Raw genomic sequence first — 18,542 nt, 5'->3', positions numbered from 1 at the left:
ATGGCTTCCCATCTTTTTCGACAACCAGAGTAAGTAGTTTTAACTCCTGCTTCATGATGGATGTTTTGTGGTCAGCTTGCTCTTATACTCCCTCTTGCTCTTTAACTCAACAGCTTCTGAGTGGAGTCTACTACACCAGCTAAGCAATATCTTCACATTATACACTGCTGACTCCAAACCACACCCTGATGGAATTTCATCGTGACAACCATTGACCTCGACACATTTACATTAACATTTAAAGAAAATTCTTTACATTTTTTTTTAAAGAGGATGAGTGTGTCACTGGGAAGACCAAAATTTGCTGCCGATCCCTAATTGGCATTGAGGGGTTGGTGGTGATAACGGAGTGGTTCATTAAGTCATTTCAGAGTCATAGAGAGGTACAACATGGAAACAGACCCTTCGGTCCAACCCGTCCATGCCGACCAGATATCCCAAACTAATCTAGTCCCACCTGCCAGCACCCAGCCCATATCCCTCCAAACCCTTCCTATTCATAAACCCATCCAAATGCCTGTTAAATGTTGCAATTGTACCAGCTTCCACCACTTCCTCTGGCAGCTCATTCCATACACGTACCACCCTCTGCGTGAAAAGGTTGCCCCTGAGGTCTCTTTTATATCTTTCTCCTCTCACCCTAAACCTATGCCCTCTAGGTCTGGACTCCCCCACCCCAGGGAAAAGACCTTGTCTATTTACCCTATCCATGCCCCTCAATTTTGTAAACCTCTATAAGGTCACCCCTCAGCCTCCGACGCTCCAGAGAAAACAGCCCCAGCCTGTTCAGCCTCTCCATGTAGCTCAGATCCTCCAACCCTGGCAACATCCTTGTAAATCTTTTCTGAACCCTTTCAAGTTTCACAACATCTTTCTGGTAGGAAGGAGACCAGAATTGCATGCAATATTCCAACAGTGGCCTAACCAATGTCCTGTACAGCCGCAACATGACCTCCCAACTCCTGTACTCAGTACTCTGACCAATAAAGGGAAGCATAACTAACGCCTTCTTCACTATCCTATCTACCTGCGACTCCACTTTCAAGGAGCTATGAACCTGCACTCCAAGGTCTCTTTGTTCAGCAACACTCCCTAGGACCTTACCATTAAGTGTATAAGTCCTGCTCTGATTTGCTTTCCCACCTGTCACTTCTGAGGGTAGCTAAGAGTTACCCACATTGCTGTGGGTCTGGAATCAGACAGTCCAAACCAGGTAAAGGTGGTAGATTTCCTTCCCTACAAAGGACAGTAGTGTTCCAATGGGTTTTCACAACGAATTGATGATGGTCTCACAGTCATTGTTACTGATGAGCATTCAAGTCTGAAAATGAAAAGCTCTTAGCACTCTTGCACTGCTGGATCATTTTCATTACTGTCTAGAAAAACCATGTTTTTTTTCTCTGTGTAATTGAAATGTATAATAAATAATCCATGGATTAATGACATGGTTGAGTAGTTTACAGTTATCATGTTGATGCGAAGACTGGGCTACATTTTTGTGACAAGAGTGGATGCATTGAGTTATGATCTTTTGATAAAGCAAATGCTCCAGAGGTTGTGTACGCTTCATTACCGAAGTTGAAATAACAATGAATCTTAAGAGTTAAAGGGATGATATTGAATGGAAGTCCAAATAAGACTCTCATGTTAAATAGTGCAAGTTTATGAGTGTCATAAAAGCACAATTAATTTGGAGATTGATTTCAAATTATCTGTCTTGTGTCTTGTTCCAATTTAAAGATCAGAATAATGGAAGTCTAAGAGAACATAAGACTAAGCTGAATGAAGAATTCAGAGACTCTAAACCACAAAGTGCAGAATGCAAGTTGTATAGAAATAGTACTAGAATCCTACAAAAGGAGCTACAGGGTCGAACCAGCAACTTGCTGTGAAATAAAATGAGATGCATACAAGCAAGTGTTACCATTTAGTAATCAATCTTATTTAATTATATATTAGATTTGAATAAGAACAGGAAAAAAAAATTGTCTGAGAATCATTTAAACTGCTCATAATTTGTACACACACAGGTGACCAAACTACAAATCTGAATTAAATAAAACAAAAGAACCTCAGGAGTAGGATTGAGCTTCGGTTTCTAGAAGAGGCCATTGTTATGGGATCCTGAAGAGCAGATGCTTGCAAGAAACTCAATGACAGAAAACCACAGCACACTCTAATCCTGTTCTCTCTGCATATCCATAAAAATGGACTTTCTAGCAAGGGCCCAAAGGACTGATTAATTACTCTTTAGCACAGAGATAAGGTTAATGCTGATTGCTGTCTTGCTAATATTAGATAAACTGGCATAAACTGTGGATCAATTTGGGAATCTTGTGTGGTTCAAGACAAAGGCTTGTGCATCTTGCCAAGGCATCAGACAGCATATTCACACTTTTATTCAGTAAGGTGACCATCACTGCAATGGGATAGTTTATAACAGAAGACAACAATTTATTTGGAAAACAATCCAATTTGGATACCCTCCTGACATGCACTATATCCCAGTCAGGCAGGTTCTAACTATCCCTGGGGTTGCGAAGGATGGGTCAGGCTTTGTAACCAAGCCCAAGCAGTTGGACCATTCGTGTCACTGGTCCTCTGTGGAGAAGTCTGCAAAGGAAATCATCTTTGACCACCAGCCCATCAGGAAGTGGTCAGCACCTCCTTGAGACCCTGCAGGAAAAGGAGTGTGTGGACCCTGTCGGGTTGTTCCCTGGGCAGACTGACAAAATCACTTGGCAGAATGCCTCATCACCAGAACTTCCCAACAAGAACCAAGACATCGCTTGGCCAGCGGTGAGAAGGGCACCACCTCTGAGATGCTTCATGTACACCTGGACGCACTATCCCATCACATGCTTCCCTTGAAGTGGCTGCCAAGTTGTTTGGGGGGGGGGGGGGGGGGGGTGTGCAGACACTGTCACACAAACTGCTGTTATGTGCCTTTGTAAAAGAAGTGTCGAAAGAGATGTAGCAGTGTTTGTTGAGGTTCATCCTGAGCAGCTCAGCTCCATGAAGCAGGACTCTGCTCTATGGCCGGCTCCCCAGGACGCAGAGAGACAAAAATTGACTGCACCAGGAGGACCATCAACTCAGTGAAAGGCACTCTTTGGTCTGCCCAAAACTTGTTGGTCTTCCAAAGCAAGGAGTTGACCTTGACCGAGTGTTACAGACTGGCACATTTTAAGTTCCAGGACTAAGTGCTGAGGGACACACTAAAGCTTGGGAGGCCACCGCCAAGGCGCAGTGGGGAAAAGCCAACATCTAAAGTCTTTCTGCTGAAATTAAAGGAGGGGTCCATTCAGTTGTCAGATCCTCCCGATGCCTCAAACATATGTAAATATAATCTTGTACAAATGAGAAATGCCTTTGTTTGTTGGATATTCAAATCCAGTGTTTATTTGCTTCTTCACATTGCTATACGGAACCGCAAACTTCAGTGACTATTTATGCATATAAAAATATTTTTATGAATAAATTATATTTTTGAGATTAAAAAATCCCGGTCAGTTAGTTCCCAGAGTGCTGCCACTAAAGCCACTAGGATGGACACTTATGAAATTGATGCAATTCTCCATGGATTTACCCCTACTTGCCTGCACCAGGAGGAGATAAAGATGCGCAGGATTTTCACTACTGCACTCCAGCAATACTGCACCAGCTAAGGTGGCACTGTCAGATTGGGTCAGTAAAGTACAATATAAATTATTATGCTGTCAGTCCTTTTATACTTTCAGAAAAATCTCTCACTTCTCTTCCCTTGCATGTGAAAATTGGTGCACGGCAAATTATAATCTTCCTGACATACCTTGTTTGCACGGTACATTTATCAAATAACTATAATGACAATGTCTGATAAATGTAAAATATTTAAAGGCCACATGAAGTTTGCAGGATAAACATAATCCAGTTCTGGGTATCACACTTTAGTAAAAGATGTGAAGGCATTAAAGATGATGTAAAAAGAAAAGACAAGAATTATTCCAAGAATGAAGAAATTCAGTTGTGTAGCTCGACTGGAGAAACTAGATCTGTTCTCCTCAGAGAGAAGATCTGCTAAAATTAAGGAAGGAAGAATCAAAAAAAATCAAGGGACATCATTTCAAAGGGGATTTGCAAAAGGTGCAATGGCAATTAGAATCTGAAATTCTCTGCCCAAAAGCATGATGAAGACCAATTCAATCCAGATCTTCAAAAGAGAATTGAAGAATTATTTAAGGAGAAAGAAATTAAAAGGCTACAAGGAAAAAACAAACAGCAGTGACTAGGTGAGTTGCTCTTGCAGACAGCCATATGAATACAACACCAGATGACCTCCTCCTGTGCTATTCGCATAACCATTTTATGATTGCACAGGTATAACGGGAAAACTAAATATGACGTACTTAGATTAAAACAAAAATCCGATATAGCTTGTACAGAGAATTGCATGAATTATAAAATTGCATTGGCAAAAATTCCAACAAATACACAGTTGTTTCAAACAAAAACCTGATGGCTTTTCATTCAAAACGATGGGAGCATGCATTTTGCTGTAACTAATATACTAGACTGTACTCTGTCTTCAACTTGAGAATGGGGTTCGTTAAGGATTAGCACCTCTCAGGATAAAATCTGACATGATTGGTCACTGGTTGATAAACATCACATTACGAGACACATATGGAAACATAAAATAAATGTTGATCTTCAACATTTAAGTCAACATGCAAGAATTCATATTACTTACCTGTACAAAAGAATATAGTGACCAAGAGACAAAGATGAAGTTTTGGTACCTTTGCCTGAACCCAAAATATTCCGGAAATAGAAAATGCCAGAAATGCACTTGAAAGAGAGGGATGGGTTAACATTTCTGGCATACTCCTGGATTGGGGCATGGCTGAAACATCAAACACTGCTGGATCATAAACCTACTTTTTAAGGTTACACTGAAGTTAGTGCAGGACCACACTTGACACCTACAATCCATGCTCGGTCCCAAAAGTATATCAGTCAAAAATATTCAAATTCAGCAAAATTTCTGGGATTGGTTGGAGTACCACACATGAAAAGAAAAAAAAAAATGCCATTACAACCAAATTTGAGACTTCTCCCCACTGAGCAACAGAAAACAGATTAAAACTAGATGTAGATAGGAAAGGTCTTTATTTAACTACCTTTTCTGGATACTTTCTTCGATCTCCTAAATGATTTATCTTGGGCAGTGCTGAGTTTTTTACCGCTTTTTCTTGAGTCAGGTTTGTGTACGGGTTTAGTTGCGCGGGTGAAGCACACAGGCAGTCCAGCAGCACACATCAGAATTGCAGTCATGCCTACAGAGGTTCAGTGGTCATCAGCATGCACAAGGGTAATGGTAAAAAAAACAAAATAAAGCACACAAAATAAATTTAAAAAGGAACCAGAGAAAATAAAGGAAAGTCAACAGAACTAAATAAAATTCAAATCACCAAGTGACAAATGATTTCATTAGGCAAAAAAAGTGCAATTAGTTTAAACATTGTAGGCTTCACCAGTGATTTGAAAGAGACCAAGTGAAAAAATCCCACAGAACAAGCAATAAGGGCAGCAAAGCTGTGCAAATACTATGGCAACAGCAGAATCTTCTGAAACAGTTGAATCAGAGAACATCTCCATTCAGATAATGTTTTCCTGCAGCACAGAAAAGAGTTCTAACATGAAATAACCACATTGTCTATTGAAAATCCAATGAAAACATCAATACCTAGGAGGTTCTGACACTGGTACTCCGATTGTGATCATCATCCTGTGGTTTGCATTTGTTTTCATGAGAAAGGGTGAACAACCAGATTCTTTTTGAAAAAGCATTTCAACTTCGATATTAGGTGCAGGTGCTCTCTATAGGACTGCCCCAATCCACTTTCCTATCAGATAAGCTAATTTCCAATTGTTCATTTGATCAGAATTGTGGAATTAAAGCAGTATATTGAGCAACTTCCTCGGCAAACTCTTCTGATTTTTCTCAACTGGATGGAAAATGTTTCCAATGAAAAGGCAGAAATTCCTCTAAATAGTAATGCATGCTGGAGAGGAATTTCTCACTCTTCTGATAAGAGAAATCAAACTGCTGCTATGATCCAACTACCCTGAGTGTGGTATTGTTAATGAAGTCAGTGTTTCATTGGGGCACAGCATTTGTAGTCTATACAGTCTCAATCCAAACTCTATTCATGCAAAAAATTTGGGAATTGAAATATAGTAATAACAAACAAAACACTCGGCTTACTTTGAAAGTCACTTGTCAAATTTCGAAAGGATGCCGTGGGTGTTTAAGGGATGATGCAAGCAGATCAGGTCAATTTGAAAGAATCAACAAGAAATTTGAATGCAATCAAAAGCTGTTTAGTTAAAAACAAAAGCTTGGAAGTTCGAAGGTTTAGTAGAAAAGTATATGACAATGCACCAATGATTGTCTCCTTCAATGAACTGTAATACTATTTGTCAAAGTGCATCACTTTCAATGTTTAGATCGTGTGTAAGGGCATCTAAGCAGCAAATATGAATGTCAGAGCACACAGTCAGATGATATAACTGTGCTAATATTTATAATGCACTGGGCAGATCAAACCACACAGTGGACTGAGAATGGTTTAGATACTGTGCTTTGAAAAGGGAGATCTAGGCATGAGATAAGCTGGAATGATACAGCAACAAATACCAATATAAAAGATCATAAATTAGAAGGGAAGATCAGATGCTTGGAACTAAGTATAGTGACTAGATTTTCCTATCAGTGTAAATTGATTCTTCACTGGCTCCTTGAAAAACTTCAAGATTCCAGAGGATGATGCTTTTCGACTAATTAGGCAGCAACGGAAACCGGAGCTCTGAACCATGTGTTATGAATCCACTCTTGATACTGCATTTATGTTAACTAAACATTCCATTTCATTTTCAGGTAAAAATTTATAGCCTTGAAATTAAGCAACACATTAATGCTCCAAAGGTTTACCTCAGATCATTGTTTTCACTCATTACTTTTACACAGTTTACTTTAAAAAAGTTGAATATATTTGAAGAGCAAGGTAAAATCTATATTGCTGCGGAAAACTTCTTGGAACGCAAATGTTGAAGTGAAAACTCAGTCTAATCCTTCCTTTGCTAAGGAGAGACAGTTCTGCCATTGACGTGAACATCTGCTAAATATCCAGTGTTTGCCTGAAACCGTCTCCTTTATAGTCATTTATGAGGAGCCATGATCAGGTAACTATGCTATGAAAGAATAAAATAACTTGGGCTGTGAAATTATATCGTACTGACAAATGAATGTTCAGCACATTTTTTGACTACTTTGACAGACATTAATACAATCAGCTGATTAATTCTTCTATGTTGGCAGAGGCAGTACAGATGAGCATATTAAGGCTTCATGTTTTGGTATCCCTTGTGCAAGTTTTGAGCATGGCTTTACAAATAAATAGTGGATTTATAGCATTCTAAAAAAGGAAATATTGTACACCAGGCAAACTAAGTAAGTGGTCCAATCATGAAGAATAGCTAATGAAAATTTTTCAGACTTAATTTCAGGCAGGTTTTCAGAAAGTGAGCTACACTAAATATGAACTGTGCATGACACCTCTCCCAGCTCCCAGAGTCTGCAGTCATCCACAAGATACAGGTAAAGAATGTAAGAGGAGTATTTTTCATCTGTCTGGAGGAGTACAGCCCCAGTGACACAAGCAGCCCTACACCATCCAGAACATATCAGCCTATTTGACTGGCACCTCAATCGACCGTCTGAGTATCATGCCTGAACTGCAGCAGTGCTGCACAGCTTCTTTGATAATTCCTTCTAAATGAGTGACCTGTACTTTCTGGAAAGGGTAGCATGTTCTTGGAAACACTACCTCCTTCAAATCTCACGCCATCTAGTCTTGGAATTATATCCCTGTTCCTCAGTTATCACGGAGGTAAATTCCTGGAATTTCATACCTAACAGCTTTATGGGTGTATTTACATTTCACAGATTGTAGCAATTCAGGACAATGACTCTCAATCAACTTCTCAAGGACAATCAGGGACAGGCAATATGTGCTGGCCTAGCCAGTGGCACCCACATCTCCTGAATGAAAAGTATTCAATGATGAAATCTATGAAAAAAATATTTTATACATTGATATAATGAAGTTGTAGAAAACAGAACACTTATCTTTTTAGGAATTAATAATACTAACCAACCATTCTGAAAATAATGTATAAACACAGACAAAAGGTATTGCAGGACACCTCCAATAATGCTTTAAAATGTATTCTCTCCCACTTTCAAAATAACAGACTCTATTGCGTCACAATATTTATTTCCCATGTTCTTTGCATCTCCAGTCTTCTCTGAGCCATCTAATGGATAGTATTGTTCTGTGGTTTTGCCTAATTGGAAACTAGATGGAGATCACCTACACCCTTGCTGATGAAGGGCTTACTCCTGAAATGTTGACTTTCCTGCTCCTCGGATGCTGCCTGACCTGCTGTGCTTTTCCAGCGCCACACACTTCGACTCTGACTGTTCAGCATCTGCAGTCCTCATTTTCTTCTGGACTCTTACTGCTGTCATATCTGACTATGCTCTTTTTCCTCTCCACCCTAGTACTAGTTTTGCTTTTGACAGTATAGATTCATACAAATACAACTCATACGGTATCAGAGAAATGGACCACCACTGAGTTACAGAATCATAGAGTCATAGAGATGTATAACATGGAAACAGACCCTTTGGTCCAACCCATCCATGCCGACCAGATATCCCAACCCAATCTAGTCCCACCTGCCAGCACCCGGCCCATATCCCTCCAAACCCTTCCTATTTATATACCCATCCAAATGCCTCTTAAATGTTGCAATTGTACCAGCCTCTACCACTTCCTCTGGCAGCTCATTCCATACACGTACCACCCTGTGTGAAAAGGTTGCCCCTTGGGTCTCCCTTATCCTTTTTATAAAGAGTACTTTACTTTTACTTCTTGAAACCCATATTAGTGCATGACCCAGTGCTCTTAAACAAAGTATTACTTTCCTGGATCTCCCCCAAAAGGTTCACTAAGCCACAAAGTATGATAATAAATCACAAAGGCCAACTTATACAATCGAACATTCATCATATGAATGTTGACAGGCTTCTTGATCACTGGAATCTTTTTTGGGGTAGAAGTGACCTGTACAAGGAGGATAGATTGCAACTAAATTGGAAGGGGACTAATATACTGGCAGGGAGATCTGCTGGGATGGATTTAAACTAGTAAGGTGAGGAGGTGGGGTTCAGGGAGATAGTGGGGAAAGAAATCAATCTGAGACTGGTACAAGTTGAGAAAAGAAGCAAGTCAAACAGTCAGGGACAAAGCAGAGAACAAGATAGGACTGATAAACTGCATTTATTTCAATGCAAGGGGCCTAACAGGCAAGGCAGATGAACTCAGGGCATGGTTAGGAACATGGGACTGGGATATCATAGCAATTATAGAAACATGGCTCAGGGATGGACAGGACTGGCAGCTAATGTTCCAGGATACAAATGCTACAGGAAGGACAGAAAGGGAGGCAAGAGAGGAGGGGGAGTGGTGAATTTTGTACTGAGGGAGAATATTCCTGAAATACATCCAGGGAAGTTATTTGGGTGGAACTGAGAAATAAGAAAGGGATGATCACCTTATTGGGATTATATTATAGACACCCTAATAGTCAGAGGGAAATTGAGAAACAAATTTATAAGGAGATCTGTAAGAATAATAGGGTGGTTACGGAAGGGGATTTTAACTTTCCAAACACAGACTAGGACTGCCATAGTGTTAAGGGTTTGAATGAAGAGGAATTTGTTTAGTGCGTACAAGAAAATTTTCAGTATATGTATTTGGAAAGGCAAGGGCTGATTAGGGATAGTCAACAGTGGTTCACAGTATTGTCCTCGATTCAGTATATGGAGGTCAGCTACTAGAGAAGGTGCAAAACTTGACCTACTCTTGGGAAATAAGGCAGGACAGGTGACTGAGGTGTCAGTGGGGGAGCACTTTGGGGCCAGCCACCATAATTCTGTTAGTTTTAAAATAGTGAGGGAAAAGGATAGACTGCATCTAAAAGTTGAAGTTCTCCATTGGAGGAAGGCCAATTTTGACGGTATTTGGGAAGGACTTTTAAAAGCTGACTGCAGACGGATGTTCGCAGGTAATGGGACGGCTGGAAAATGGGAAGCCTACAGAAATGAGATAACGAGAGTGTAGAGACAGTATACTCTCCTGTCAGGGTGAAAGGAAAGGCTGGTAGGTAAAGGGAATGCTGGATGACTAAAGAAATTGAGGGCTTGGTTAAGAAAAAGAAGGAAACTTATGTCAGGTATAGACAGGATAGATTGAGTGAATCCTTAGAAGAGTATAAAGGAAGTAGGAGTATACTTAAGAGAGAAAACAGGAGGGCAAAAAGGAGACATGAGATAGCTTTGGCAAATAGAGTTAAGGAAAATCCAAAGGGCTTTTACAAATACATTAAGGACAAAAGAGTACGAGGGAGACAATAGGGCCCCTCAAAGATCAGCAAGGCGGCCTTTGTGTGGAGCCGCAGAAAATGGGGGAAATACTAAACAAGTATTTTGCATCAGTGTTTACTGTGGAAAAGGACGTCGAAGATATAGAATGTAGGGAAATAGATGGTGACATCTTGAAAAACATCCATATTGCAGAGGAAGTGCTGGATGTCTTGAAACGCATACAAGTGGATAAATCCCCAGGACCTGATCAGGTGTACCTGAGAACTCTGTGGGAAGCTAGAGAAGTGATTGCTGGGCCTCTTGATGAGATATTTGTATCATCGATAGTTACAGGTGAGGTGCCGGAAAACTGGAGGTTGGCTAACATGGTGCCACTGTTTAAGAAAGGTGGTAAGGACAAGCCAGGGAACTATAGACCAGTGAGCCTGACGTCAGTGGTGGACAAGTTGTTGGAAGGAATCCTGAGGGACAGGATGTACATGTATTTGGAAAGGCAAGGGCTGATTAGGGATAGTCAACAGTGGTTAGCACTGCTGCCTCACAGCACCAGGGTCCAAGGTTCGATTCCAGCCTTGGGCGATTGTCTGTATGGAGTTTGCACATTTTCCACGGTCTGCGTGGGTTTCCTCCAGGTGTTCCGGTTTCCTGCCACAGTCCAAAGATATGCAGGTCAGGTAAATTGGCCATGTTAAATTGCCCAAAGTGTTAGGTGCATTAGTCAGAGGGAAATGGGTCTGGGTGGGTTACTCTTCGGAGGGTTGGTGTGGACTTGTTGGGCCGAAGGGCCTGTTTCCACACTGTAGAGAATCTAAATTTTAAAAAAAAATCATATCTCACAAACTTGATTGAGTTTTTTGAAGAAGTAACAAAGAGGATTGATGAGGGCAGAGCAGTAGACATGTTCTACATGGACTTCAGTAAGGCATTCGACAAGGTTCCCCATGGTAGACTGGTTAGCAAGGTTAGATCTCATGGAATACAGGGAGAACTAGCCATCTGGACGCAGAAGTGGCTCAAAGGTAGAAGACAGAAGGTGGTGGTGGTGGTGGTGGAGGGTTATTTTTCTCTCTGGAGCCCTGTGACCAGTGGAGTGCCACAAGGATCGGTGCTGGGTCCACTACTTTTCATCATTTATATAAATGATTTGGATGTGAGCATTGGAGGTATAGTTAGTAAGTTTGCAGATGATACTAAAAATCGGAGGCGTAGTGGTCAGTGAAGAAGGTTACCTCGGATTACAATGGGATCTTGATCAGATGGGCCAATGAGCTGAGGAGTGGCAGATGGAGTTTAATTTAGATAAATGTGAGGTGCTGCATTTTGGGAAAGCAAACCTAAGCAGGACTTATACACGTAGTGGTTAGATCTTAGGGAGTGTTGGTGAACAAAGAGACCTTCGACTGCAGGTTCATAACTCCTTGGAAGTAAAGTTGCAGATTATTAGGATAGTGAAGGTGGCATTTGGTATGCTTTCCTTTATTGGTCAGAGTATTGAGTACAGGAGTTGGGAGGTCATGTTGTGGCTGTACAGGACATTGGTTAGACCACTGTTGGAATATTGCGTGCAATTCTGGTCTTCGGCCTATCGGAAAGATGTCGTGAAACTTGAAAGGGTTCAGAAAAGATTTACAAGGATGATGCCAGGGTTGGAGGATTTGAGCTACAGGGAGAGGCTGAACAGGCTGGGGCTGTTTTCCCTGGAGCATCAGAGGCGGAGGGGTGACCTTACAGAGGTTTATAAAATCATGAGGAACATGGATAGCGCAAAAAGAGAAGATATTTTCCCTGGGTAGGGGAGTCCAGAACTAGACGGCATACTTTTAGGGTGAGAGTGGAAAGATATAAAAGAGACCTAAGGGGCAACTTTTTCGTGCAAAGGGCATGTGTGGAATGGGCTACCACAGGAAGTGGAGGAGGCTGGTACAATTGCAACATTTAAAAGGCATCTGAATGGGTATGTGAATAGGAAGGGTTTGGAGGGATATGAGCCAGGTGGGACCAGATTGGAGTTGGGATATCTGGTCGGCATGGACGAGTTGGACCGAAAGATCTGTTTCCATGTTGTACATCATTACTCCATGACAATTGTGACTTGCTCAAAACATGTGTATTTATTTGAGAACTGGCCTGTTCAGTCATATGAAGATCCACAGCTGAAACCCTCAATCCCGAGAAGACATCTTTGTTGAACTGAGGGGCAGCTAACAGCGATTTACTTAAAGGGATTAAGAGCTCAAAAGTAATCCTTGTTTACATTTTCTAATCTTGATTTACTGAAGGCAACTATATTAGCTCTGCCACAGAACTGACAAGAGATCAGCTGGTTCAGCAGTAACTGGGGTGATGGAGAAGGAACCATTCTCATGTGTCTTGTTTGACAGAATATTAACATGTACTCAGTGGAACATGATGTTTTTGCACCATGTCAGGTTACTTTTTGGATACAGGTCTTTCTGCTATGACATGCATTTCGTTAATGCAAATTCTCGATAACAAATTGATGAAATGGGGGTACAGTTTCTAAAGTGCAAACTTTTAAAACATGTATTGGGTATAATGTGGTTCTGGCCCCATTAGTTTCAGTGGCACTGCTATTACACAATTTTCTTATAACATGGATTGCACAAGAATGGAACTACCATGTGATCATAGAATCTCTACAGTGTGGAAATAAGACATTTGACCCAAAACGTCCACACCGACCCTCTGAAGGGTATCCCACTCAGACCCATTCACCTACCATACATTTCCCCTGACTAATGCATCTAGCCTACACATCCGTGAATACTATGGGCAATTTAGCATGACCAATTCACCTAACCTGCACATCTTTTGCCTGAGGGAGGAAACCAGAGCACCCAGAGAAAACCTATGCAGACAGTCGCCCAAAGCTAGAATCAAACCCAGGTCCCTGGTGCTGTGAGGCAGCAGTGCTAACCACTGGAGCCACCATTATAGCAGAACCAACTGTACAAGTTTCAAAGACTGAAAGTATACTGCCCTATAAATCAGAAATCCATCTAGACAACTTTAATATTGAGAAGACATTACTACTTTAGAAGATGCAAACAATGACAGATTCCCTTTGTATTTTCACAGGATCTAGAGCTTCTGGGGTCATTTTACTGATCACTTGCATATCATTAATAAGTCAACTGATTACCTGCAAATGCTGGGAATACATTGTTTGGACCATTCAGCTGTACTGGCAACGTTTGAATGCTGGCAAAAACAAAACACAAATGCAGTGCAAGTTATTGGGATTGAACAAGATAAATAATAACCACTTATCATACTAAACACAAGCAGAATAATGGGACTGTTGACATTTGATATTTATCCTATAAAGGATCTTGGTATATTTTTTGTTATAGGCACTACTCCACCCACCTCATCTACTGCATCTGTAGCTCTCAATGTGGCCTCCTCAACATTGGGAAGATAGGATGCCAACACGCAGAGCAGTTCAGGGATCATCTCTGGTCTGCACACACCAAACAACTCCACCCTGCTAAGACCAACCACTTTAACTCACCCTCCCACAAGGACATGCAAATCCTCAGCCTCTTCCACCACCAAATCAAAGCTACCTACCAATTGGAGGAAGAATGCTTCATCTTCCACCTCGGGACCAGACAACCACATGGCTTCAACATTGATTTAACTAGTTTCCAGATCTCACCTCCCCCAAACTCATCCCAGATCCAATCTCCAACTTGGCACACCCTCTTGACCTGTCCATCTTCCTTTTCACCCATCCGCTCTGCACTCTGAGCTGACCTATCACAATTACCTTCTACATGCATCCACCTATCACCATCCCATCTACCTTGTCCCAGCCCCACCCCACCCCCCTCATTTATCCCACAGCTGCCTTCTCCCTCCACAATCCTGATGAAGGGCTTATGCCTGAAACATCAACTCCCCTGTGCCACAGATGCTGCCATACCTGCTGAGCTTTTCCAGCACCACACCTTTTGACTATATAAATGCAAGCACTGTTAATAATTTCTGATTAAATCACTGATTCTGGGCATTCCACTCCCTCACAACTCCTAGCATTAAGACACTTTCCCCACTCCCTCTCTTAATTCCAGACATCCTAGTACCAAGTCAGGCTGACATGTGAGGTTCAGTATTGTCCTGTGTTATCAGGGCAAGGAAAGAAACCCCATAAACAATTCATCTGCATTACTGTTTTGACAGTGACACCAAAGGAAGTGTTCTCTCTACGGAACAGTTATTTTCAGAAACCTCCAAACAGGAAACACTGACTGCACAAGAATGGTTAGAATTGTTAGATGCAGTGCAAAGTAACAGCTCAAAAAGGTCCCAATATGACAATCTGGAGGAAGAACTAATTTTAGTAGCTATTTAGTCACTATCATTTTTCATAAAAATAGATTATAAATTGAAATTGTGAAGCTTTGAACTTCATATTGTTTCAAAGTGAGAAAAAAAATCACACTATGACAAAGACATATACATTTTGAGTAGTTACTGGCAGAACAGAAGGGAAAACGTTGGGAAAAAGGAAATTACTGCAGATGCTGGAATCTGAAACCAAAAGAGAAAATGCTGGAAAATCTCAGCAGGTCTGGCAGCATCTGTAAGGAGAGAAAAGAGCTGACGTTTTGAGTCTAACTGACTCTTTGTCAAAGGGAAAACATTGGGTCTGACTTGTATATTGCATATTTATAATAAGGTCAGTCGAAAGATCTTCATATAAAATTGCTAAAGAAATCATTGGACAACAATCAAGATTGGGAAACCCGGCTGATTTTGATCACCCTAGCTCAGAGACCAACCCTCCCTCCAAGAAAGGTGAGCCAACACCACGAAAATCTGTTCTGATGATGATGTCATCTTCTGCAGGGGGGCCTCAGAAATATCTACCATTTTCCTGAAATAAGGAAATTACTCCTGCCCGATTGACGAGGCCCTTAGTTGTGCCCACCCATTTCCTATACTTCTGCCCTTACCCCTTCTCACCCCTCCCACAAAGCTAATAAGATCCCCCAGTCCTCATTTTCCAACCAACCAGCATCTGCATCCAAAAGGTTCACAAGCCATCATTTCCACCAGCTCCAGCAGGATGCCATCACCAGATGCATATTCCAATTCCATTCCCTCCACTCCCTTGTCAGCATTTTGCAGGGAACATTTTCTCCTAGACACCCTGGTCCATTCCTCATCTGTACCTTACGTTCCCACTATACCTTCTCATGTAATCTCAGATGATGCAACACCTGCCCATTTATGTCCTGCATCCTCACCATCCAAGACTCCACACACACTTTCAGGGTGAAGCAGCGATTTACCCACATTTCACTTCATCTACAATAAATCGCTGCTCACAACGCAACCTTCTCTATACAGGGGAGATGAAACACAAACTGAGTGATGCTTTGTTGAACACCTGCGTTCTGTTTGTAATAATGGTAACCTTCTAGGTGTTACTTCAAACACACCACCATATTCGCTGGCAACATTTCTGCCTTGGGACTGCTGCAATGGCCCAGAAAGCTCAGTGCAAAGTGGAAGAGCAGCACTTCATTTTCTTCAAGGGTCCTGCAGCTTGCAGGACTCAATATAGAGTTCAATAATTTTACAGACTCATCACCTGTGTGTCAGACATAGCCAAGGGCCCCATTAACCTCCTTTACCCACCTCACAGCCCAGGCCCCATAATGCCATGGGCTGTTTTTAGCACAGCCATTTCCACTGACTTATGGTCCACATTATTAGTTTTTCCTCTTTCTCCTGAGCATATTGTTATCCATCCCTTTTACCTGCCAACTGTTTTTCACTCTCTTTGGGCTCCATCTCTGCCTATCCTCTCACTCTTTGCACCCCTTCTCCTGTTCTTTAGCATAAATACTGTTGTTTTCTAGTTACCACCAGTTCTGAAGAAAGTTCTTGAAACGTTAACTCAGCTTTCTTTCCACAGATGCTGCCAGACCAGAGTTCACCCAGCAATTTCTGTTCCCATCAAGATCTTTCTGTTTTAGTGTTACACTCATCAGGTGAACTTTGCACTTTCCAAATAAGTGCTTCAGCTAGATCAGGGGAGACAGTGGTGTTATGGTAACTTCATTTGACTAGCAATCCAGAGGCACGGAGAGTACAGATCATGCCAGTTGGTGGAATTTAAATTCAGTTTAATAATCTGGAATTAAAAGCTTGTATCAATAATGGTGGCTATCAAATGACTGTCAGAAACCTTTCTGGCTTACTAATGTTGTTTAATGAAGGAAATCTGCCACCTTTACTGGACATGTCTCATAGCCATGATGTTGGTTCTTAAATGCCCTTGGTACTGGTCAGCAAGCAACTCTGTTCTACTAAACTGAGGAAGGAACACTCGACCCGAAACCTTAACTCCTTTCTCTCCACAATACTGCCAGACCTCCTCAACCTTTCCAGCAACTTGCTTTTGTTTCCTAAAACACCCTTGGCAAAGGAAAATTCCACCAAACAAGTCTCTCTCACTTGTGATTTTCTTTGTCCAGAAGAAAGGAAAAACAAAGCATGAATCTAGCAGCAGAGAGAGAACTCAAACTTTTCACAGCAGCAGAGTGTTGTATCCAGCAGCTTCAACGCCCAAACTCCAACAACTAAAAGCAATAACTAAAATCTTGTGTTGGAGTGCCTGACTCTACCCATTTGTGCTTTTCTTTTGTAATTTAAAAGAAAGTCAAAACCCATGACTCTGCTTTCCATGGAGCAGACACATGGGTAAATCTAGCCATGTGGAGTTGCAGTCTTCCTTGCTAATATCTGGGGGCTTGTGCCAGAATTGGTAGAGCTGTCTCAAATACTGGATTAGTGGTGCTGGAAGAGCACAGCAGTTCAGGCAGCATCCAACGAGCAGCGAAATCAACGTTTCGGGCAAAAGCCCTTCATCAGGAATAAAGGCAGTGAGCCTGAAGCGTGGAGAGATAAGCTAGAGGAGGGTGGGGGTGGGGAGAGAGCAGCATAGAGTACAATGGGTGAGTGGGGGAGGAGATGAAGGTGATAGGTCAAGGAGGAGAGGGTGGAGTGGATAGGTGGAAAAGGAGCTAGGTAGGTCGGACAAGTCAAGGAGACAGTAACTGAGCTGGAAGTTTGAAACTAGGATGAGGTGGGGGAAGGGGAAGTGAGGAAGCTGTTGAAGTCCACATTGATGCCCTGGGGTTGAAGTGTTCCGAGGCGGAAGATGAGGCGTTCTTCCTCCAAGCGTCTGGTGGTGAGGGAGCGGCGGTGAAGGAGGCCCAGGACCTCCATGTCCTCGGCAGAGTGGGAGGGGGAGTTGAAATGTTGGGCCATGGGGCGGTTTGGTTGATTGGTGCGGGTGTCTCGGAGATGTTCCCTAAAGCGCTCTGCTAGGAGGCGCCCAGTCTCCCTAATGTAGAGGAGACCACATCGGGAGCAACGGATACAATAAATGATATTGGTGGATGTGCAGGTGAAACTTTGATGGATGTGGAAGGCTCCTTTAGGGCCTTGGATAGAGGTGAGGGAGGAGGTGTGGGCACAGGTTTTACAGCTCCTGCGGTGGCAGGGGAAGTGCCAGAATGGGAGGGTGGGTCGTAGGGGGGTGTGGACCTGACCAGGTAGTCACGGAGGGAACGGTCTTTGCGGAAGGCGGAAAGGGGTGGGGAGGGAAATATATCCCTGGTGGTGGGGTCTTTTTGGAGGTGGCGGAAATGTCGGTGGATGATTTGGTTGATGCGAAGTTTGTAGGGTGGAAGGTGAGCACCAGGGGCGTTCTGCCCTTGTTACGGTTGGAGGGGTGGGGTCTGAGGGCGGAGGTGCGGGATGTGGACGAGATGCATTGGAGGGCATCTTTAACCACGTGGGAAGGGAAATTGCGGTCTCTAAAGAAGGAGGCCATCTGGTGTGTCCTATGGTGGAACTGGTCCTCCTGGGAGCAGATACGGCGGAGGCGGAGAAATATGGGATGGCATTTTTGCAAGAGATAGGGTGGAAAGAGGTGTAATCCAGGTAGCTATGGGAGTCAGTGGGTTTGTAAAAAATGTCAGTGTCAAGTCGGTCGTCACTAATG

General features: G+C 42.4%; 1 protein-coding gene across 2 annotated transcripts in view; it reads right to left on the bottom strand.

The window, feature by feature from the left end:
• The window catches only part of dtx2 (deltex 2, E3 ubiquitin ligase), an 83,313-nt gene that overhangs the window by 19,891 nt on the left and 44,880 nt on the right, over positions 1 to 18,542 (bottom strand). Inside the window, exons 3-4 of one of the 2 annotated variants that reach the window (XM_072589400.1) lie at positions 13,659 to 13,717; positions 5,163 to 5,318 (exon numbers count right to left, since the gene is read on the bottom strand). In XM_072589400.1, the coding sequence (XP_072445501.1) occupies positions 5,163 to 5,318; positions 13,659 to 13,717 (215 nt within the window). The remainder of the gene's footprint in view (positions 1 to 5,162; positions 5,319 to 13,658; positions 13,718 to 18,542) is intronic. The other variant, XM_072589401.1, reaches the window with a different exon arrangement.

Source organism: Chiloscyllium punctatum, chromosome 19 (genome assembly GCF_047496795.1).
Source record: "Chiloscyllium punctatum isolate Juve2018m chromosome 19, sChiPun1.3, whole genome shotgun sequence".
Classification (NCBI taxonomy): domain Eukaryota; kingdom Metazoa; phylum Chordata; class Chondrichthyes; order Orectolobiformes; family Hemiscylliidae; genus Chiloscyllium; species Chiloscyllium punctatum.
This window is presented reverse-complemented; position numbering and strand designations above follow the sequence as displayed.